The 23277-nt window shown below is 51.0% G+C and overlaps 1 protein-coding gene across 1 annotated transcript; it reads left to right on the top strand.

Moving 5' to 3' along the window:
• The first annotated feature begins 474 nt into the window (after positions 1 to 474).
• On the top strand, positions 475 to 20375 carry KLHDC4 (kelch domain containing 4). The gene is made up of 12 exons (XM_059481529.1): positions 475 to 857; positions 1864 to 1955; positions 2740 to 2818; positions 3652 to 3750; positions 5851 to 5987; positions 10349 to 10441; positions 10792 to 10951; positions 15358 to 15439; positions 17328 to 17536; positions 18614 to 19034; positions 19462 to 19584; positions 19848 to 20375. Exons 1-12 carry the CDS (start codon positions 759 to 761, stop codon positions 20030 to 20032), a joined length of 1779 nt encoding a protein of 592 aa, XP_059337512.1. The 5' UTR covers positions 475 to 758; the 3' UTR covers positions 20033 to 20375.
• The last annotated feature ends 2902 nt before the right edge of the window (positions 20376 to 23277 follow it).

Genomic DNA, 23277 nt, shown 5'->3' with positions numbered 1-23277 from the left:
TGGAATGGCTCCGGAGATGGAGACTCCACAACTTCCCTGGGCAGCTGGGCTAGTGCTCTGCCACCCTCACGCTGAGGTGGAACTTGTGGTTTAGTTTATTATTGTTTTCCTGCCCGTGGGCACCACTGAACAGAGCCTAATTCATCCCTCGAAACACGTCCTCGCCTCCCCTCCCCTGAGGGGGGGCCATTTTGTGTGAGGGGAGGGGGCCATTTTGTGGGCTCCACGCTCTCCTCAGGGCGGGCATCAACCCCACCGTGTCCGAGCCGTGCCAGGGCTGTGCCGGCCGGTGTGCGGGGCTGCATGAACCCCTCTCCCCGGCCCTGCGGGTCTCCTGATGCCGGGTCGGAGCGGCCGCAGCCCGCAGAGCCCTCACAGCGCTCCCTCAGCGGCCCCTCAGCGCCATCCGACCTCCGGGCCGGCAGAGGGCGCTGCCGCGCGGCTCAGGGAGCGACCCCATGCCGGGGTCTTCCGGGGTATCCCGGTCCGGCGTGATCCCGGTGTGGTCCTGGGGTATCCCGGTGCGATCCCGGTGTGATCCCGGGGTATCCCGGTGCGATCCCGACGTGATCTTGGGGTATCGCAGCCCGGCTCGGTGTGATTCCGGTGCGATCCCTATCCCGGCCCCGTCGCGCTCTGATCCCGCTGGATTCCCGGTGCGATCCCGGGGTATCTCGGTGTGATTCCTCTGTGATCTCGCCCCCGTCCCGTCCCGCTGTGATCCCGCTGGAATCCCGGGCTGTCCCGTCCCCGCCGCCATGGGGAAGAAGGGCAAGCGCGACAAGAAGGGGAAAGGCGCCGAGAAAACGCTGGCCAAGATGGAGAAGAAGGTGTCCCGCCGAGCCAAGAAGGAGGAGGTGACGGGCGCCAGGGAGGGCGCGGGGCCGCTCTGGGGCAGGGGAAGGTTGAGGGCAGCGTTGGGAACAAAAGACCGAATCCAACGGGAATCTGGGCTGCCCAGGGAACGTGAAGGATGCCATGGGTTGGAAGGGACCCACATAGATCATCCGGTCCGGCTCCTGGCCCTGCGGAGATACCACAACATTCCCAATGTGCCCGAGAGCTTTGTCCAAAGCTCCTTGAAGTTGGACTTCAGGGGTGCCCCTGGATCCCTGGCAGTGCCCAAGGCTGGGTTGGAGCCTGCTGGGATTGTGGAAGGTGTCCCTGCCCATGGGTGGGATTTAAGGTCCCTCATTCTCACATTCCAAGCGGAATCTTGTTTAAATCCCCTCCGATCCCTTGTGTGTGACAGCAGTCACACAGTTTAAGGCTCCTTCTTGCTTTCCATCCCCTTCATCCTTCTGGCCCTAAAAGCAGATGAGAACCTTTGTTTCTCGCACTCCTAGAGAGGCTGCTTGTGTTTAAGCCTCAAAGCAGTGACTTTTCCCTGGTAAAAAGTGATGTTAATGGCCTCATTCAAAGCTCGAAGGCACGGAAGGTGTCCTTGTGGAGTCTCCTGGCTGCAGGGAGAGCTGATGCCATGCTGCACAATTCCCAGGCTTTGGAGATCCCTGCTTGGAGCACACCTTCAGCAAAGTGACCTGAAGTGGGGTGGTAGGAGAGACCCTGGCTCAGAACCTCCCATGGCTGCAGTCCTGCCTCTGCCCTTGGCCTATCAGCAGTTTTGGGGAGCAGATTTTGGTTTTAATCGAGTGAAGTTGAAAGGGAATAAAGATGCACAAGGTTTCTCTGGATATAAAAGAGTTTCCAGTTATATTTGGGCAGGTTTTTTTTGGGTTTTTTTTTTTTTTTGTTTGTTTTTTTGTTTTTTTTTTTAAGAAAGGGAAACTGTGGGAGTGAGTGCTGGTTTCACGTGTGCTTCAGTGCATGCCAAGCTGCTCATGTCTGTCTTTTTCTTTCCAGGAGGATCTTGAAGCCCTGATAGCAGAATTCCAGAGTTTGGATGCTAAAAAGACCCAAGTAATTGAGTCATCCTGCCCACCCCCCTCACCCAGGTGAGAGATTGTGTGAAGCTTTGGCTGCCACTTGGGAGTGCTTTTGATGTAATTTCTTTATGTAAAGTTAATTTCCCATGAGTGGAAGGTATAGCTGATATCTGGAGTTATGAAACAGCTGGAATACTGAGTTCATGGTTATAAAGAGACCAAAAGCCTGGTTTTGGGCATCAAAATCCACTTTTTAACCATCACATCAGCACAAAAGAGGCAAAGCAGGGTTAGATTTCAGGGCTTTGAGGGAAAATAGAAGTGAACAGGGAGTTTTGGGTTTGGATTAGAGGGCTGAAGGGAATTCAGAGGCAAAAGGATGTGTCATGAGGTGAAAACCATTTTGTTAAGTGGGGTTCAGAAACTTGGGGTGTTCAGGAGAGCAGTGATGACCAGCAGCAAGTGCAGAATAATGACACAGATAAATGGAGAGGAGACAGCCCAGAGTTCTGTGCCCTCATAAAAGTCATTTTTGTTCCTGCCACCCCAGCATTAAAATTCAGGAGCTCACGTCAAAGGGGGAGTTAAATCACAGAGTAACGTGTGCTCCTGAAATAGGAGAGCCTCTCCGACAGTGCCCCATTCATCTTGCTGGAAGTTTTGAAGAAATTAATTTCTTTGGAGAAGTTTTTAGCCCTGGGGTGAACATCTCAGCAGGGTAATTTGGCAGATGATGGAGAGACCTTTTGGGCTGGAGGGCAGAGGTGCTGGTGCCTGAGTTAAAAGCTCCAAGATTCAGGGATTTAAGGACTTTCACATCTTTTTTTATTTTTTCTATCCTCTTTTCTTTCAGGCTGAACTGCTCCTTCTGTGCTCACCCCGAGAGAGACGAGCTGATCCTTTTTGGAGGTGAATATTTCAATGGCCAAAAAGTAATGTATACTTCATTTTCTTTTTCTTTATCTCCCTCCTCCCTCCTTTTCCTGTAATTTGCACGGGTCTCATTTGAAGGGAAATTCAAGGCAGAGTCATAAAATATGTATTTGTCCCTGAATGGGAGCAAAATAGCCTTTTAATTCTGCCATGGCTCTGTCTCATGGCTGAGCAGTTGGCAGGAAGGAGACACTCTGGAACCCATTAAGGAGTCAGAGTGATTGTCTCAGCATCAATATTTCAGAGCTTCATAATTTCTCCAGACTTAATTGTAGCCATATCTGCCCCTCATTTGGGATAACTAGTGAAGAATCTCTTGCCCTTCTCAAAACAAGATATTTCTGCACCTTTGCTGCTGGCTGCCTTGGAGATGGGAACAGCAGCAAATTACTGCACTCAGGAGCACTTTTTCCTGAATTTCTGCAGGTTGCAAGTGGTTATTTTGCTCTTGGAGACAAACTGCTCTGGAAAACTCCAGCCTGGCAGGGATATTTGGCCACCTCAGAGTTACCCAGTGTGATGAGCTGAACCAATTCTGCTTTTTTTACCACCTGGAGCTGTTCTTTGCTCTGGAGTTCAGCACCTTTAACCTGAACATCTGTGTTAAGCTCCAGCTTTTTAAATCCTCATATCTCAAGCCTTCACCAAGGGTTTGGGAAGGAACATTCCAGCCCAGTGGAAGAGTTGCTGCCTCCCAGTGCAGTGCAGGAGCTGTTTGTCCTTCCCTGAGCTCTGAGGAGGTTGTGCTTTGCAATCTTCACCCCAAATCCCCTGTGCAGAGCCGAGCTGAACTGAACTGAGCTGAGCTGCTGTTTCCCTTCCTGTCTCACAGACCTACCTGTACAATGAGCTGTACATTTACAACATCAGGAAGAACAGCTGGGCCAAGCTGGACATCCCCAACCCACCCCCGAGGCGTTGTGCCCACCAGGTAAAGCTCTGGCTGCCAGAGCAGCAGCTGGGATTGTTCTGAGGGAGATTTGGGAGGAGGGCTGGAATTTCTGCACCTCCTGGGGGTTTCTTGCCTCTCTGTTCTCCTCATAATGGGCTGCCAGTGGTGTCAGTTCAGCTTTTCTGTCCAAGGTGCTCTGGTCACTGGGTGTCCTCTGGCAGAGCTCAGTGTGGAATGAAGATTTGGGGTTGTGTCTGTTGATTTGGCAGAGCCATGGGGGAGATTCTTCCTCAGAAATTAATTCTTTGCTGTATTGTACAAGGACCAGCTCAAATCCATAATCCCAGGGGGCCCAAAATTTTCAAACTGGAATTTGCCCAAAATCCATTGTTCCCTTCATGGCCACAGCCCTCATCCATGCACATCCCAGCCACTGCCCCTGCTGCCAGCAGGGAGAGCTTGGGCTCTTGTGCACCTCTGCAAATCCAGGTCACTGGCTGCTTATGAGGATGAGGAATTTGGGTTTGTTTACTTCATGTGAACACCTGCACAGCGCAACCTGGACCAAAGACTTGTATTTTTTGCAGGTCTTTGGCCCTCACCAGCTGAGGGATTTTCTTACCTGCTGCAGCCAGTGGGTGACTGGTGCCTTCCCAAAGCTGCCATACAGGATGTGAGTGTCCTTTTCCTACCCATCCCAAAGCTCCCTGGTAAGATCCAACACCCCAGTTAGGTTCATATCCCTTTGTTATAAAGTGCCAGTGTTGCTCTGAGCTGTGCATCCTTGAATTGAAGGTTCTGCCTTGATTTTTGGGCTGCTTTGTGCTGTGTAAAGTCGAGCTTGGTTTCAGAGGCCACGTTCCAGCAGCCAGCAGGTGGCTGTCGAGCAGCTCAATCCAAAGGGAGAGCTCAGGAGCTGCAGCTGGATTACAACAACAATAAACTGAGGAGTCCTGCTTCAGCAGTGTTTCTGTCTGATAATTAATTATGGTTTCACAGGGGACAGTTCAGCCTCATGAGCTGGTTTGTCTTCCTTGTGGCTTTGTATTTAATGTATAGCTCAGAGCTAAACAGAGGTGTGTCTGTGGCTGCTAGGTGCATGTTTTTAGGTTTATTTGTCATCCCTGGTCTCTGACACACAATCCACTGTTGGAGTTGACGTGAGAGGAGCTATGGGCAGGTTTTGGCAGTTGCTCAAGGAAAAAGGTTTGGTTTTGTCATGAATTTCAAGCCAGCTCTTGGAAAGGTCACCACAAGTATCAGCAGGCTGTTGCATAAACCTTCCCTTGAAGCTTTTAAGCACTGGATGCCCATGGAATTCAGGCACACATCCCCTTTGTTTAGGTAACTTCATGTTCCCACAAATCCTGCCTGAAAGCACACCCTGGATTTTCTTAATTAATCATTTCATGTTTGGGCTGGTTTATGGCAGGGCATGGTCCTCTGTGGGGCTGAAAATATTTTTTTTTTTTTTTGCTGGGAGAGACAGGCAGGGAATGAAGCCTTGTGAGGAAGGAGAGCATTATCTCAATGCTGAGCTGTCATGGGTACCCTGGAGAAAACACAAATTGAAATTTGCACAGCCACAGCATTTACTTCTTGGGATTCCTTCCTTTTTCCTTGGTCCTAACACAGATAACTTCAGTGAAGTGGAGTCTTGCTCTTCTCCCTGCTTTTAACTGGCATCTTGCATGCCAGAGGTGTTTTGGTGTTACTCTGTGAAAAAAAAAAAAAAAAAAAAAAATCCCTCTCTGCCATGACACAATCAAAGCAGCAACAGTCTCTCCTCTTGTCCAAATGCTGCACATTTCCTTCTGTATTTGGGTTTTTTTTTTTTTGTTGTTTTCTTTATTTAGTTTGCTTTTAAACAGAGAGAGTTGAACAATTTTTGTTGCATTAATCCCAAGATGTTTCCTTGGACACTTTGAACTTCCCCCAGGAGGTGGGAAGAGCCCGCCAGGCCACCTTTCCCTTGCTCTAGGGAAGATGTGCTGAACACTTTAATCCAAATTCTCCTTCCCTCAGCCCCAGAGAGCTGCTGCTGCTGCTCCCTGGGATATGGAGCTGTGTGTTTGGCACTGGGGGAGTTGTGTGCCTGGTTTGGAATCCTCTGTGACCCAGCTGTCCCTTGTCCTGCAGGCAGCTGTGGTGCCCACGGCTGGGGGGCAGCTCTGGATCTTTGGGGGCGAGTTTGCCTCTCCCAACGGGGAGCAGTTCTACCACTACAAAGATCTCTGGGTCCTGCACTTGGCCACCAAGACCTGGGAGCAGATCAAGTAAGTGCTGGGCCCTCATTCTTTTGCCAGGAAATTTGGATTTCTGATCCCTGAGATCCTGGTGTTCAGTGACTCCTTGCTGTTGGCCTCATGAGGAGCTGTGCCAGTGTGATCCAAGTTTGATTCGTGGTTCAGTGCTCTGATTTCCCAGCTCTCCCTTAAATACAGAGGGCTGGAGAAGACACCCCTAGAAAGAAGTGGGAATGAGAGATGTGTTCCAAGTCTGTTGAGACCAAAGCTGGTTTATTTCAATCCTGATTTTTGGGGTGTGGGTTTGCCTTGATGTTGCTTAACTGAAGGGAAGAGTATCATGAACAGCTCTTTGCTCCCAGTCCTAGCAGGTGCAGATGTCCAAAACTGCTGCTCTGTTTTCCTGGGCTCCTCCAGTGGGGGCTGTACAAGGGTCTCCCAATTTTAACATCGCTGGAGAAGCCACTTTTTATCTACCCAACTTCACTCCTGGCATTTGCTGCCTTGAGATTCCTGAGGATAAACAAGCCAGGCCTGTCAAAGGAAACAGGTGCCAAAAGTTTTTGACAGGAGTGAAAGTGTAAATGTTTTCAGTGGATCTGGCCCAAAGTCCTGTGTTGATGTTTCTTTAACCTTTGGCTCCTTGCTTTGGCTGCTCCTGTTTGTATTTGCATGAGGGAAGAGTTCTAGTGACATCCAGTGGACTGAGAGGCAGGGGAGCGGATTTGGGTTTGAGTTTGGGATTGGCTTCCTCTTGGATTTTGGGATTGTCTTGTACCAGAACACAGCTTTTGGTGGGCTGGAGCTCCAGGTCACCCTCAAAGTGCGCTGAGAAAAGCAGCAGCTTTTGATCACTTGGGAGCTCCATGTTCTTCCTTCAGGTGGGAGCACAAAATCTGTCCAGCTTGATCCCATTTCAACCCCTGTTTACACCCTGTTGTGTTCAAAGTAGGTATTGATTCTGAATGGAAGAGAAAACCTTGCCTAACTCTGAAAACTTCCCTGTGCTGGGGAAGTGCAGCTCCATTTTCTCCCAGCACAGTGGTGCCAGGTTGCCTGACAGAGTTAAAAGTTGCTAAATTTAGCAGGATTTAGCTGTGTTTTCCTTGCATTTTGCATGCACAAAGATGATCCAAACACAGCAAATCCCAGCCTGTTAGAAGCCGTGCCAGCAGCTGACTTTGACTTAGTGCAGCCACCTTATCTTGTGTGTGTGATGCCTGAGGTTTCCTCAGTCCATGAACTGGTTGTTACCCTGCCTTGGAGCAGCAATATTTTAACCTAATTGCCTCATTCCTTCCTAGAGAGAGCATTCCCAGTCAGCTCTGTGAGTCCCAGTGCCCTCCCTCAGGGAGAGGCAGGGAGCATCTCTGGAGCTTGTGCTTGGGAATTGCCACATCCCTGCCCTGCAGCTCCCTTCACTGACACTCTGCAGTGCTGCTGGTGCTTCCTGTAGGATTTGGTGGCATGTGCTGCTGGAGATTCCCCAGTTTCACCAGTGTCTGTTGAACTGGAGCAGTCCCTGCAGGGGAAGATGGCCCAGCATAGCGTTGGGTGTGATGGATGCCTCTCCTTGCTCACCAGAAAAATCAGGTCCTGCCCCACCAGGTGCATAAAGAAAAGGGTGTTTTGGTGTAAAACAAGTAGATTGTCAGCCCAGACATTAGTTTGTTCTTTGGTAGATCAGGATCCAGGTGTACAACTGTGGATTGACTCTGCAAGGGGTTGGAATTGAGGATTTTGGGCTCTGTGCCAGTTGTGTTTTCCCTTCTCTGTTTCCACCTGAGTGTCCAGACATGAGGGGACAGGATCTGTGTGTGCCACTGGTGTAAAACAACACAAACCCTGAGTTCAGTTCCTCTGCAGGATAAAAGTGCTCTGTCCTCAGGTGCCCTGTGATGGAATGTTCTCTTCATCCCCACTTTTATTATTATTGAGCACTCCCAAGCTTCTCCTGAGCATCCTGGGGATGAAGAGGCAACTTCTGCATCCTGTAGCCACTGGGACAAGTAATTCATGAATCTGGGGGCTGAATTCAGCTCTGATTTGTTACTACAAATCCCAGAGTAACTCCACAGGCAAAAGAAAATTCTTTGTGGAGGAGCTCAGCTCAGCCTCATGCTGTACATGTGTAGAGCCAGTCCTTAGCCAGTTTTTCATCTATATAAAAAAAAATCTGGAGAATTTACAGCTCCCTCCTACATGTCTGCCTTCTGGTGTCAGCCCCATGAAAGAGAGCATTAATCACAAAGTCTGGGAAGCCATTTCCAAAGTGTTTCTTTGGGACCAGGAGCACTGGAACAGGTAAAAGGGAAGAATTTGTGTTTGGGGAAACAAGTTGCAGGAAGATCCTCCTGGAGTGGGAATGAGGTTCTGCATCACTGCCAGTCCTGCCTGACTGTGCCATTTGTGCCTTGGAGTTAAATCTACATGGGTGGGAGCTTTATTAAAACACATCAATAAATAAACTTCTATTGATTTTAAACTCAGAGGAAACCTGTTTGAGAAACAAGGCACAAGATATTCTCTGAGAACAGGATTTTAGTGCTCATGTTGGGTTTAATTCATCCTCCCCTTAAAAAAATAAAGAGATTATTTTAAAAGTGCCATCTTTTGGAGTAATGACACAGGAGCTTTGTTACAGCAAGAGAAAATAATGATTTCAAGTCTTGATGAAATTAATACCAGAGGTGCCGTTCTGCAGGGTGATACTAAAGATCCAGTAAATGCTTGGAAAAACCTCCTCTCTGTTAGAATAAAGAGTCCAAGCAATCAATATTAATTCAGTCTTCCCCAAATGCCGCTCTTCTGGTGGAGTTTCTCATTATCACCAGGGTGAGGTTGTCATTTTCCATGGTGAATAAGGGCCCTCATTTTCTCTCTCCACAGAAATCCATCCCCACATTCCCAGCTCCCTGCTGCCACTCCAGGTGTGGCCAGGGGTTGTGGCTTTAGATTATGCTGCTGTTTTCAGCTTTATTTATTGAGGCCCTGATTGTGCAATCACTTCCCCACCTTAGGGCTGCCTGGTGGAGGAGTCTGGTGCCAGCTGGGAGCTTTGGGAGACTCCTCAGTGAGGGAAAACAGGATGGGTTCATCCATGGGGGCAGAGAACACACAGCAAACCCTCTTTGGCCTAGAGCTGGCTGTTGGAAGGTTGTTGGGGTTGTTTTTTGTTGTCTTTGTGTGATGCTGGGGCTGAAGGAGGAGGAAGGAGGGTGGATCCATGTTGGGTTGGTGTCCAGCTGCCCAGCTCCTCGGGAGCCTTGTGGATGGGACACATGGAGGGGGTGTTGCTTGTTCCTGGAAATAGAAGCTGGACATTTAACTGAAAGGTCAGGAAAGCTTGGGAGAGCTGAACAGGAGTGTGTGGCTGTTTTTGAGTGTGTAGGGTCATGGAGTGAGTCACAGAGTCATGGAATGGGTTGGGTTGGAAGGGACCTTAAATCCCATCCCATTCCTCCCCTTCCATGGGCAGAGACACCTTCCACCATCCCAGGCTGCTCCAAGCCCTGTCCAGCCTGGCCTTGGACCCTTCAGGGATCCACAGGCAGCCCCAGCTGCTGTGGGCACCTGTGCCAGGAGGAATTCCTTCCCAACACCCCATCTATCCCTGCCCTGTGGGCACCTGTGCCAGGAGGAATTCCCTCCCAACACCCCATCTATCCCTGCCCTGTGGGCACCCGTGCCAGGAGGAATTCCTTCCCAACACCCCATCTATCCCTGCCCTGTGGGCACCTGTGCCAGGAGGAATTCCTTCCCAACACCCCATCTATCCCTGCCCTGTGGGCACCTGTGCCAGGAGGAATTCCTTCCCAACGCCCCATCTATCCGTGCCTCCTTCAGTGGGATCATGCTGACAATGATGACTTGTTTTGCTGCAGTGCCTTTGTTCTTGAGGAAATCTGGGTAATTCACGGAGTGTTTTCACTGGTTTGGAGTCGTACCCAAACTGCAGGTGGATGAGTGAAGGTGGTGTTGATTTCCTGAGACTCTGAGGGAGGGGGATGGCAGAGCCAGGCTTTGTCTCTTGGTGCTTGGAGAAAACATCTCAGTTTGGAGTGTCTTCCCTGCAATTGTGAAGTGCTGTTCATTAAACTCTGCTAAAGAATCAGCTCCTGACTCATCACTGGAAAGACTCTGGGTGCTCCTAGGGTGGTTTATCTCTAGGAATAGAACTGCCTGTGCAGTCCCAGGAGTTCCTGGAAGAGCATCCATCCTGTCCTGGGGAAAAGCAGCCATGGATTGAGGCAGCCACGTTCCCAGTGGTGCCCATTTCCAGGAGAGGCTGAGCTCAGCCAGCTCAGCTGCCAGTGACTGCCATAAAAGTGGCCTGAGGCACTACCAGGGCAGGGGATTTTGCTGAGAAATGGAATTTCTTTGTGTTTCAGGGCACCAGGAGGGCCCTCTGGACGAAGTGGACATCGGATGGTTGCGTGCAAAAGGCAGCTGATCATCTTTGGAGGTTTCCATGAGAGTGCAAGGTGGGGAGCTGGGGTGCCTGGGAGTTTGAGTCCTCCTTGAAAAAGGCAACAAAATTTCACCAGTGACAGAAATCTGGGTGTGAATGGGAGAGTTATCCTCAGCAGGACTGGGACTGAACTGATTTTTGTGTTAGAAAGACGAAGGATCTTGATTTAAAGTCGTCAGGTGTGGGAGAAATCATTATAGCACTGAAGCAGCTTGTAGCCACAGCTCAGTCCAGCATTTTTAGCCTCTCAATCTTGTCAGATCCTTGTCTTGTGGAAATGGGGGCTGTGAGCAAAATGCTGTTTTATCCTGTCCTGAAATGCTGTTTTATCCTGTCCTGAGTGTCCCCATGTGCTCTCTGCAGAGATTTCATCTACTACAACGATGTGTACACCTTCAACCTGGACTCCTTCACCTGGAGCAAGCTGGCTCCTGCAGGGATGGGCCCTGCTCCAAGGTCTGGCTGTCAAATGATTCCCACCCCTGAGGGCAACATCATCATCTATGGGGGCTACTCCAAGCAGGTAGGGGACACTGTGTGCTGGCAGGTGTTGTCCACAGGCTGGGGACCAGAACATCTTCTCATTTACATCTTCTCATTCTGCCTTTTTTCCATGCAGTTCTGCTGATTGAGGGGCTAATCTTGGTTCAGATGATTTCTTTATTTTCCCTGCTGTTCTTATCCAGCAGAAGGAATTGATGTCACTGAGGGAGGAATAAGCAGCTGGGAGAAATGACATTTTTTTGGCAACTTAAAGCATTCTCAGGTATTCCTTCGTGCTTCAGCACTTGCAGGTTAAAAGCAGCAGTTGCCAAGAGACTTTTATTTTGTGCCATCAGTGGCAGAGGTGAGGGAGCAAACTCAATAAGCCAAAAAAGACTTTTGACAAGCACCAGGCTCCCCCAGCTCTGCTCCTTGCTCTGTTAATCCTGGGAATTTTTACCAGAGAGCACATTCCTCAGTGAGCAGGTATCCCTGGCCATGCTGGGCAGCAGGAAGGAAGTGTTTCATTGAGCAGAAGCTCCTGCCAAAGCTTTTCATGTTGGGAATGAGGCAGAGGCCTGGATCCTGCTGCTCCCGTGGAAAAGCAGCAGGGGAGGAGGATGCCTTGTTCTTCTGAGGGGAATAAATGAACAAAGGAGGGAAGCAGGGAGAGGAGAGAGGGGAGTTGGTGTCTCTGTATATTTAGAAGCATTTGTGCCTCCTCAGGGCCTGAGCTTTGGGCTCTGCCTCATCAGATGTGCCTTGGATTCAGCAGCAGTAACGACACAGAGCCTTCTGCACCTGAAGGGCTTTGTCCCCTTCCCTTCCTGTGCTGTGCTCACTCCTGAGGGTGGGCAGGGAGCAGGAGCTGCTGCTCTGCTGGCTCTGGAGCTCTCCTGGCAGCAGCTGGGCTCCAGGTGCCCCATGAGATAGAAGAGTCTCACATGTTTGCAGCTGGGTCTGTTCCACTGCTGCTCTGGGTGGGTGTGAGCTGGGGAAGATGAAGGAGAAAGGATGGGGGGATGCAAAGCTGCCCTCAGCCTTTGGCAGGGCACTGGGTGAGGATGGGAGCTAGAGGAGGTTCTCTGCAGCTTGGAAAACAGCTTTTCCATTAGAACAGGCACTCCATTAAAGCAAAACAGACATTCCATTAAAACAAGACATTTTCCACAGATGTTAAAAATCTCCTTGCTTTGTCATGTGGAGAGCTCTGTGTGCTTCTCTCTGATGGGCCATTCCTGCCGGGCTCTGCTTTTGTAGCACAAACTGACCAAAGCTCTGAGCAGAATTTTCTCTGCAGCCTTCAGCATGCTCCTGAAAATTAAATTCAGCAGGATATGGCCCCTCTAGGAGAGACCCACTTCTGGTAATGTGTGGCTATTTAATTCTCGTTGTGTCTTCACTTAGAGCTGATTGTGGAGCTGAGTGTCTGGGTTTGCTTTGAAGTGCAGAAAATGTGTTTGCCTGGGATGCTCTTGGGAGAAGGTAGACATGGAGAAAACAATACTTAATTGGAGTTGGGCAGCTACAGGAGAGGACTTGCTGCTTGTCTCCAGTTACAGGGGCAGATGCTCCAGTCAGGGCTGCTGTGAAGACATTTTGGGGAGTTTGAAGACATTTTTACATCTGAAACCAGGCAGATATCCAAGGAAAGCACCATTCATCAAATGCAGAGTGTTCCAAGGAGAGGCAGGACTAAGTCACACACGGGATGGGAAATTTTGAAGGGAAGAGGGGAGGAAAATCCTAATAGCTCTTCTTTTTGAATAGGGACATCATTTGGCTGTCACATTGCTGGAGGAGGGAGGTGACATGGCAGGACTGCTGTCCTGGGATGGGCAGGGAGCTGGGAAGGCAGGAACAGAGTTTTGGTGCCTGCTTTGATTCCCTGTGCTTGCAGAAGTGATGTGGAGAGTCTGTTCTCAGTAACATGGCAGTCCAGGGCTGAATTCCCTTCATGGGACCTGATTAGAAAGTCTCTTTACTGGCTGGGGAAATAAAGGCAGGAAAGATGGAGTGACTTTGTGAGGCACTGCAGGACCTGCAGAGCAGGGCCAGCACCTTGGTCCCCTCAGCTTTGCTGTGGATTTTCCTGAGCAAACCAGGCTGCAAATGATGAATTTAAAAAGGAGCTTTCCGACCCTGGGTGTGACTGCCTTGAGGTGCTGGTGCCTGATGTTTTAGAGAGCAGGATTCTCAGCTCTATGGTGTCTCTGTTCTGTTTCAGCAGCAGCCTGGGGATGATAAATGCAATTTCTGCAATTCCCACAGAAGGGATGTTGTGGGTGCTGCCAGCCCTGCCCAGAACAGACCTCCCAATGCCCAGAGGAGCTCAGAGCTGCTCTCCTGCTGATCCTAAAGATGTCCTCAGCCCTTCCTGTGCTGGGGATGGGGCTTGCTGCAGCGAGCTGCATTTTGGGCTGGCTCAAGCTCCATTGCTAGGCAACAGAGGGGCTGGAGCTGCTGCTGCTCCACCTTGCAGGTGCAGCCTACAGGCCAGGGGAGGGCTGGAGTTACACGTGGGCAGGGCTTTGGGATGTCAGGCATGGCTGGGCTGTGGGGATTTTGTTGTTTTGGGGTTTTTTAGTGGCATTTGTCACAAAGCTGAAGTGGATTTGATGGGAGATGTGGAAGAGCCTGAATTGTGAGGTCTGGTGGGACTGGTCCCTCTGTAACTCTGCCTGCTGAACACTTCTGCTATTTGGACACTATTGATCTCCTATCAGGCAATTTTAGGGAATCCTGATTCCACCCCTCAAGCTCTCTGTGCCTCAGTTCCTTTGCAGTCTGTTAGAGTTGAATTTTCAGCTGATGCCTGTAAAGCTCTTGCACCTCCCCACTGTCCCTGCATGTGCAAAGCACAGGCTGCCCACTGTGGGTACCCCAGCCAGATTTTCCTGGAAAACAAACACCTGGCACTGGAAAGCACCAGGGACAAGGGGGGAGCAGGAACCTCTTGTGAGTGATGGAAGGATTTGCTCAGGGCTGACTTGTCCTGCCTGGGAGGGGATGGATCTCTCCAGCAGCTGGAAGTGTCTGTGACAACAAAAAGTGACTCCCACTGCACCTCAGGGGGGTTCTCTGAGCCCAGGGAGCTTTGTCATGGTGCACTCACAGTGTGTTTACTACAGGGAGCTTTTCAGGAGAGAGGAATGTGGATTTCCCACACAGCTTGGATGGTTGGGAACCAGCTGCTCTCTGTGTTTGCTCTCCTGCCTCTCAGGCAGTGCTGTGCTCCTCACACTTCACCTGGCTGGGGTTTTGCAGTGCCTGGAGAACACTTCCCTCTCCTCTCCCTAAGAACTGAACACCAGTCCCAGGAATTGGATATCCTGCAGCACAACAGCTGTGCAGCAGGAGAGGGCTGCACCCAGTTGCTTTTAATCCCCTGTGACAATTTATTTATCTTCTGTGGGTGTCAAAATTCCTGCATCCTGTGGTCTGCATAGAGCTCATCTTCCTGAGGGCTGGACCTGGGGTGCACTGCTGGGATGCACTGCTGGGATGCACTGGTGCCACCCTGGGAGCAGAGTTCCTGATCCCAGGAGGAAGGGAATGGCAAGGAAGCAGTGCAGGAAGGATGGCTGGCTAATGACATTATTAGCACAGCTCCTGTGGTGGTGTGGCACAGAGCTGCCTTGGGCTGCTGCTGTTGCCATGAGCACTGGAATCCAGGGAGAGGAGCAGGGGAATCACACTGAAAATCAGGCATTTCATGGCTTCTGCTGAGCTTTCACCTTGTCCTTGCTGCTGCCTTTTGTAGGGATGGGAGTTTCTGCTTCTGTTCAGGAGGATGAACCTGTTGCTCAGGGCTGTGCAAAGCTGCCAGCTGCAGGGGGACAGAGCTGTCACCTCTGTCCCTCCTGTGCTGGCTCATGGGGGTGACAGGGACCCACAGCCTGGGCTGCTCACAGGGGTGGGCCACTGCACATCAGAGCTTCTGCTCAACATCCAGAACAGAATCCCAGAGGGCCTTGCAGGCCCTGGAAAGTTGTCATGTCCCACTGGGGGGTGGGAATTCTCCTTTCACAGGAGTCAAATCAGCCCTGAGAGCAGCTGGTCCTGTCTGGGGCAGAGTAAAAGGCAGGACCTTGGCTCTTCTGTTTCCTCAGTGCTGCCCACCCTTCCTTTGTTTGCAAACCAGTTGGTTTTAGTCCCCTGTGACAATTGATTCTGCTCTGGGTGCCAGAATTCCTGCATCCCACAGTCTCCATACATCCCAAGATATCCATGCTGCAGCCTGAGAGCCCTTCCTGCTGCCACAGGCAGGATTCTGGCACATCCAGGGAGTTATCCCTGCTTTGAATCCCATGGTTTGGAGCTGCCTGGTGCTCCAGAGGGGCCTCTCCTTGCCCAGAGCCTGTGTTTGCATTTCCAGTTGGATCCCTCTGTGGTTTGGCCACTGAAGCTGTTTCCTGAGCATCTCTGTGTTTCCCTTCCCTGCAGAGGATCAAGAAGGATGTGGACAAAGGCACCCTGCACACAGACATGTTCCTGCTGAAGGCTGAAGGGACAGGCAAGGAGGAAGGTGAGCACTGCCCTGGGAATGCAAATCCTCTCCTTCCTTGGAATAACACAAAAAAACTGGAACCAAATTCCCCTCTCAGTGATAACCTCTGTGCCCCACTGTTGGCTCAGGAACAAATGCAGGAAAAGAGATTTTAGTGATTTTTTTCCCCCAGTTTGTATGTGGGAGGGAATTAAAACAACATTTCCACATTCCTGTTTCTGGGACATTTTGATCAGCACTTTCCTGTTCACAACAGAAAATCTTTGGGATTGCAGAATTCCCCTGTGCTGGGTATTCCTGGGTGTGCCAGGGACCTGCTGAAGCTGCTCCAGCTGGAGAAGGGAGAGAAAACCCAATGGGAGACTCATGGATTGAGATAAGGACAGGGAGAATCACTCAGCTATTTCCCTGCTCCAGGCTGGGCCCATTCCATGGGGTACAATCCTGGTGGGACAGGTTGATCCATGGTGGCTCTTTGGTTAGCTTGGATTGGAATAGGAATTCCATCACTTCCCTTTGGAGATTTCCTCCCTGACTCAGGCATTGAGACAATTTTCTTGGAGCTGAATTTCTAAAATGTTGAAATTGTGATTGATTTCTCCAAACCTGACTGTCTGGGGTGGGGTTTGGGGAGGAGGGTTGGTCACCAGCACTGTCTGGACTCCAGGCCCTGTTTGCTTTATTCCTATTTATAGTTTAATCTTGCTGGGATTGCAGTTCCTTCAGAAGTACAGGGCCTGGCAATCTTCTCCCAGCCTGAATTTCAGGGATTTGCTCTGAAGTCAGAGTAGAAGGGATTGGAGAAAAGCAGAGGGATAGAGCACAAGTCTTGTCCTGCTGCTGAGCCCTCTTTTAAAGCCTGGCTGGGGTTTTTGGGATGATCTGTGTTTATTTTGGGGGGTAAGGCAGCAGTGCAGGGTGGCAGAAGAGGTTGAAGGAACTGATAGAAGGTGGGAGGGCTCCATGGAATAACTGAGGGACATTTTTTGGTGCTTGAAGGCTGCATCTGATCAGGCCTTGGCTGAATTCACCCACCAGTAAAGGTGCAGACACTTTCAAGAGTCTCCTTGGTCCAGAAATTTCTGGAAAATCCTGAAGGTGCCATGAGAATGTCCAAAACAGGGCATGGAATTGATGCCTCGGGTTTTGGCTTTTCTATTTTTCACATTCTGTGCTGCTTTAGTGTGCGGGTCTGGGCTCACATCAGGGGATGCTGAGCTCTGTGCACAGAGCAGGGACACAAAACAATTCCTGCTCCAGCTGGGCACCAAGGACAAATGATCCAAATCTCAGCCCCAGAGCACAAACACCGTGGGCTGGAGAGAGAAAAACAAGCAGGGTGGGACTGCAGGGGCTAAAGCTGCAATGGGACAATGAACTGCAAGGTGCAAATGGAGCAGAGCTGATCCCAGGGAGAGACCCCGGGAGCGCTCGAGCATTTTGGGGCCATTTTGGTCCATCCTGGGTTCATTTTGGGGCCATTTTGGTTCATTCTGGGTTCATTTTGGGGCCATTTTGGTTCATCTTGGGTTCATTTTGGGGCCATTTTGGTTCATCTTGGGTTCATTTTGGGGCCATTTTGGTTCATTCTGGGTTCATTTTGGGACCATTTTGGTCCATCCTGGGTTTATTTTGGGACCATTTTGGTTCATCTTGGGTTCATTTTGGGACCATTTTGGTTCATCCTGGGTATAGCCCTGGCTGGGCTCTTGTGCTGCCCCAGGTGGATCCATTGAGGAGATCCTTTCAATAAATCCCTGCTTTATTCTGTAGCTCTGTCCAGCCTCTGTTCCAGCTCAGCCTTCCCAAGGCATCAGAATTCCTTGCTGGAGTTCTGAGAGCTTGGAATACACAAACCAGGCAGGATTCTCCTGTGCTGCTGCTCACCTTTGTTCTCTCCTTGCAGACAGGTGGAGCTGGAGTCGGCTCAGCCCCTCTGGAGTGAAGCCCAGCCCCAGGTCTGGCTTTGCTGTGGCTGCTGCTCCCAACAACCGCTGCCTTCTGTTTGGGGGGGTGCAGGATGAGGAGGAGGAGGAGAGCATCGAGGGGGACTTCTTCAATGACATTTATTTCTATGACATCGGGAAGAATCGCTGGTTCCCTGCACAGCTCAAGGTCTGGGTTAAAGAATTCACATATTTCATCACCTGGCACATCCTTTATGGCTGGTTTGGCCTTTTTGAGATTTCACAGATTGTTTGGGTGGGAAGGGACCCTAAAATTCTCTCATTCCACCCTGCCATGGGCAGGGACACTTTCCATGAGCCCAGGCTACTCCAAGCTGGCCTTGGACATTTCCAGGGACGGAGCAAGGATTTTTCTCTCTTTAAAGAAATCCTCTGTTTCTGGTAGCTCAGGGTGCACCTGAGCAATCCCTCTCCTCCAGGAATCAAGCTGCCCCATTATTGTGGAATGCAAAATGAAGCAGAGCAGCTTGAAAACATATTTCTGGTGTTTTGCTGAAAGCCCTCTCCAGGCCAGATGAGTCTGACATGAGCAGAGTTCACTCAAAGCTGCTGTGAAAAGATTTTGAGATCAAACCCTTCCCTTTTCTCCCCAGTGCTGATGAGCTACCAGAAGAGATGAAATATTAACCTTGGCTCCAAGAGCTTCAGAGCTCAGCTCAGCTCTTTGATTGTGTTTGAACCGCTCTCACAGGCCAAGGGAGGTGCAAACCTGGTTCAGCTTCTCCTTCCCCCTGCCCCTTCCTGGCTTTGTTCTCCAAATGGAGAAGTCAATCCCATAATAACAGGCAAACAGCCACTCAGCTGCTTGCTTCAGCCTTCCCAAACTGATTGTTTTCCAGCCCTTTCAGAGAGTTCTTCCAAGACCTGGAGTGCTGCCTGGTAATGGGCTGTAATTTAGCACCCAGCAATTGTTGTGATTTCAGGAAATCGTGGGGTACTTTCCCTTGTCACAGAAGAGTGGCCTTTGTGTGTTTGTGGCACCTGGGAGCAGCAGAGCTGCTCCTCTCTTAACAGAGAGAGCAATTCCACACCCTGGGTTCTCCAGGATCTTCACTGTTCCTTGTTGTAGGCTGGGAGAAGCTCATGCTGTAGGAGGAACTGCACTGATCACTTGAGACTTTAAATTGTGGTGAAAAAAGGAACAGTTCCTTCCCTCCGTGCTGTCTGTATGAACTGCTGGTAGCTGCATGCAATCCCACAAAATCTCCTCAATTCCTGTTCTCAGGGCCCCAAGTCAGAGAGGAGGAAGCGCAGGCGTGGCAGACAGGCTGAGGCCGAGGCTGCTGGAGGGGAGGAGCTGCAGCTGCCGCCTCCCCAGGGCCCCCTGGAGATCGTCAAGGAGGTGGTGGCAGAGGATGGCACCGTCATGACCATCAAGCAGGTGATCCCTGGAGCTGCAGAAGACAAGGACAGGTCTGGCTCAGAGGAGGAGGAGGAAGAGGAGGAGGAGGAGGAAGGTGGAGCCCTGGGCCAGCCCGTGGAGCCGTGCCCACGCTCCAGTGCCATGGTGGCAGTGAAGCACGGGGTGCTCTACGTGTACGGGGGCATGTTCGAGGTGGGCGACCGCCAGGTGACCCTCAGTGACCTGCACAGCATCGACCTGCACAGGATGGACCAGTGGAAGGTGCTGCTGGAGATGGATCCAAGTAAGCTGTGCTGGGAGCTCTGCCTGTGCCTTCAGGGCAGCAACACTGGGGGAGAAAACAACTCTGGGGCTTCCTCAGGGCTGGTGGAAAACCTTTGAGTGGAGGTTTTCCCTGGATGGGAAAGAGTGGCTCACCTGTGTGGGCCAGAGCTTTGGGGTCACTGTACAGTCAGCTCTCCCCTGTGGAAATCCAAGAGCTGTAAACAGAGCTGTGGTGGCATGGGCCATCTTGGGAATCCTGCTGTGCCAGCCTTGTCCACTCCTCCAGGGAGCTGGGATGCTCCTGCCTGTACCCAGTGTCTCAGGGCAGTGAAGGGCTTGGGTCCTGCAGAGCACATGGGCATTACCTGGGGTTAGCTCTTTGTGCCTTAATTATCTCTTTGGACCTTAATTCTCTTTTTGTGCCTCTCTTTCCTTTCTCATCCAAGAAACCCAGGAATGGCTGGAGGAGTCAGAGTCAGATGAAGAGGAGGATGGTGATGTGGAAGGTGCAGAGGGAGGGGAGGAAGAAGAAGAGGAGAGCTCTGAAGAGGAGAGTGAAGATGAGGAAGGTAATTACTAATGAATGCTGTCTTCATACTGCCCTGAAGTGGGGTTTAGTGCAGTGCCTGGTTCTGTGGGAGCCTGAAGGTCTCCCTGGCATCCAGGTGAGTTTCCAGCAGAAGCAGCTTTTTTAACACTTTGCTCTTGGAATAAAAGAGGAATTTTCCTGCTTGCTGCTAGATTTTCAGGCTGTTCCCTTCAGCCCCATGTGGCCTGGCTGATGTGGCCCTGGGGAGCCGTGTGTGACCTGTGTGTCCCTCTCTTTGCCCAGGGGAGCAGCAGCACCCAGCAGTGCAGCCTGGGGAGGCCCAGGCCCAGTACTTGGCCAGGACAGAGCAGTACTGGCTGGGGCTGGCCCGCAGCCACATGGGCCCCGAGGCCAAGGACAAGAAGGTGCTCAAGGTGGCTCATGCCATGGCCAAGACTTTCTATGAAGATCCCATCCAGACGTCCTGAGGCTGCTCCAGGAGGGAAGGAACGTGCTGGGAGCAGTGGCCAGCCCTGCTGAGCTCAGCCCCGTGTCCATGCTGGCTCCAGCCTTTCCCAGCTCTGGGCTGACCATCCTGGATGGATGCTCTGGATCTGCTGGAACTCCTGGGAATGCTCTGGAAGGCTCCTGAGGAACAGGATTGCTGTCCAAGCACTTGTTCTGGGCTGTACAACACTGACTCTGTTGTTCCATAGTTGTCTGGGGTCTGTCTGGACAAACTGCACGTGACAATAGTTCACTGGTCCCAGATTCCTCACTGGGGCCAGGACGTGTCTCCAGGTGTTCCTACAATAAACTCACTTGGTTATATCACCTTGTTTTGCTCAGTAAATCCCATCCCAGCTTGTGTTCCTGTTTTCCTCCTGGTGTGGAAGAGGGATTGCAGTTCCTGCTGTGAGATCTGCAGGCAGTGTAAAGTGCACCAGCAGCTGTGAGATGGCTGGAAAAACCTGGGAATCCTTTCCTGCCTTACCTGTGAGATGCCCTCACAGAAACCTCTTCCTTTTCCATGTTCACCATAGTTTTGCCTTTGTGGAATGTCCCAGTTCAGTTTTTCCCCCTGTTGGCCCAGCTGTCCTGCAGGTGACCTTCTGATGACCAGTGAAGTGTCCACCTGCAGACCTCACTGAGGCCAGGGCTGCTCCAAGGCTTTGTTTTTCAGCCCCTCTCCTCAAGGCATCCCTTCCTTCCCAGCAGAGCAGTGCTGTGTCCTTGGGGACAGCAGATGGGATCCAAGTGGTGCTGCAGCAGCCAAGTGATGCCTGGAGGTGCCACCAGGGCTGGCTGGCCTTGTGCAGGGAATTCCAGGTGCCCTGGGTATTGCTGTGGCAGGGCCATCCCCAGGGATGCAGCTCTCCAGAGAGCAGGGTTGGGATCTGCTGGGCTCATTAGGACAGAAGGAAGATTAAATAGAGCTGACAGGGAGCTTTAATTGGTGAGATAAAAACATGGCTGGCAGGGAGGGACCTTCCCCACAAAATAACAGGTGAGAGGTGGAAACAAACCATTTATTGATAACCTGAGAGAGGAGAAAACAGCATTTATGATCTGGGAGAGGAGAAAGCATTTCTTGTTAATCCAGGAAGGAATCTCTCGGCTTGCTCAGTCACTCACCCTGTTGTCCTCTCACCTGGGTGAGTTCACATCTTTCTGTGCAGAGTTTTGGGGGATTTGCCTCTCCCTGGGAGGGTGGGCAGGCCCTGGCACAGGTGCCCAGAGCAGCTGTGACTGCCCCTGGATCCCTGGCAGTGCCCAAGGCCGGGTTGGATGGGACTTGGAGCACCCTGGGATAGTGCAAGGTGTCCATGGCAGGGGTGGGACAGGATGAGCTTTAAGATCCCTTCCAACCCAACCCATTCCATGATTCGATGATCCCTCAACTGCTGCAGTCATTCAGGAGCTGTGCAAGGAGCTGAGCTGTTCCTGAAGCAGGAAAAGCTGTCAGGACTCTGTTCCCTGCAAAGCCCTCACCCCAGCTCAGGAGATCCCATCCCACCCCTGCTCTGTCCTGCCTCAGCACAGCCCTCTGGAGCCACCCTGTCTGTGTGACAGCTTCCAAAAATCCCTGCTCTCCATGCTCCCTGCACTTGCCAAAGCTGCCAAGTGTAATTAGTCCTTAGGTCTCAATTAAGCTCTCTGCCGTGGGTCCCACCCTGTTTCTGCTGTCGCTCCTCCCCCTCTGATGCAGTCTGGCTGTTTTCCTGGCAGGATGCTGCCACAGCTCGGCAGCTCTGGAAGCTGGGGCTCTGGGGACTGCTGGAATCTGGGTCTTGGGTACAACCACCCAGACACCAGATGGGCTGGGAGCAGCTGACGTGGCACAGGGGGTTTGTCTTCCTTCCTTCCTTCCTTCCTTCCTTCTTGCTTTTCCCAAGGATGCAGTGCTGGAGCAGCCCCTCTCACACAGGTGGGATCCAAATCTCCCTTCCCAAATTCCCCCTTCCCAATGGCTCTGCTGTGCCAGCCCCTCCTCATGCTGGCAGAACATAAAAATTCCAGAGCAGCCTCAAAAAATGATCCAAACCTTCAACTGACCAAGTGCAGCTGCCAGCCTGGACATAAAGCAGCAGGGCTGGATCATTTCCATGGATTTATGGCCCACCTTGATGGGCATTTTAATGGGCCTTGGGCAGATCTGCAGGAGCCAGGCTCATAAGACAGGCAAATACACTGAATTACCTCTCTCTCTGGGCTACTTCTCAGGAATATTTCTGGCCTTGGGCAAATGTGAAAAGCCCAGGACTGAGACAAATTGCTCAACTCCCCGGGATTAAGAAAGGAATCATTATTTTAGACCGTGTGGGTTGGGAGACAATTAATATTAGACTGTGGCTGTCTTTCCTTCTGAGCAAACCTCAGCTTGACTGAGAGGAACAGAGAGCTGAAAAATCCTGTGCTGGTCCAGGGGCAAGAGCAGGAATAACTGGGCAGGCAGCGGTGGCAAAAATCCAGTCAGGAAACCAGCAGTGCTTTTATTTGATGGATAACAAGAGTCATTCTGGTGCTGTTTTACAGATATCTAAATATCTGTGTCTGCAGGGCTGTGTTTAACCTGCTCCTGACAGGACCAAAAAAAAGTCCTCAAGAGTCTTTCCAAAGAGTAGAAGCAGAATTCCAAATCCCAGGGGTGAATTCCCAAGGCTGCAATCCCAATATGTTTTTTTTTTTTTTTTTTGTTCATTTCAAGTGTGCAGCAAGCCTTGAAGAGGGGAAAACAAATTATGACTAAGGACCCAAAAGGAAAATCCAAAACAACACAAAAAAAGGAAGAGGTGGGAAGATGATGGACAGTTACTGTGGAAAATGGAATTTCAAAATTATCCTTTCCCCTGTCCACCCATAGCCCTGTGCCTGGAAAGGGAAAGGAAGGAGAAGAGGAAGCAAAACTGCGACAGGAGGGAATCAGACCATGTAAGGAAAAGAACTGAATTTAACTGGCACATGCTCTAATCCTTAGTTTATTTCTGGTTAAAAATATAGCAATCCAGTGCAGTGTAATAAGAAATCTGCTGAAAAGGTAGCAGAGAAACAGCTAAAACAGAAGCAAAGCAAAGCTGAGTCCACGAGTCCGGGCTGGATCCAACAACTCTGGACGTGAATGTCGGGGAGGGCTTTTCCCTCCTTCCCCACCCCCAAAATCTCCTGGGAGGGTCTCACCCCCCTCGGGAGCTGCCGCCCTCCTGCGCCCTTCTCCTGCTGCAGCTGCAGGGGG

This window comes from Ammospiza nelsoni, chromosome 13 (assembly GCF_027579445.1).
Source record: "Ammospiza nelsoni isolate bAmmNel1 chromosome 13, bAmmNel1.pri, whole genome shotgun sequence".
NCBI lineage: Eukaryota > Metazoa > Chordata > Aves > Passeriformes > Passerellidae > Ammospiza > Ammospiza nelsoni.
The sequence above is the reverse complement of the archived record's forward strand: the minus strand, read 5'-3'. Positions and strand labels throughout refer to the sequence as shown.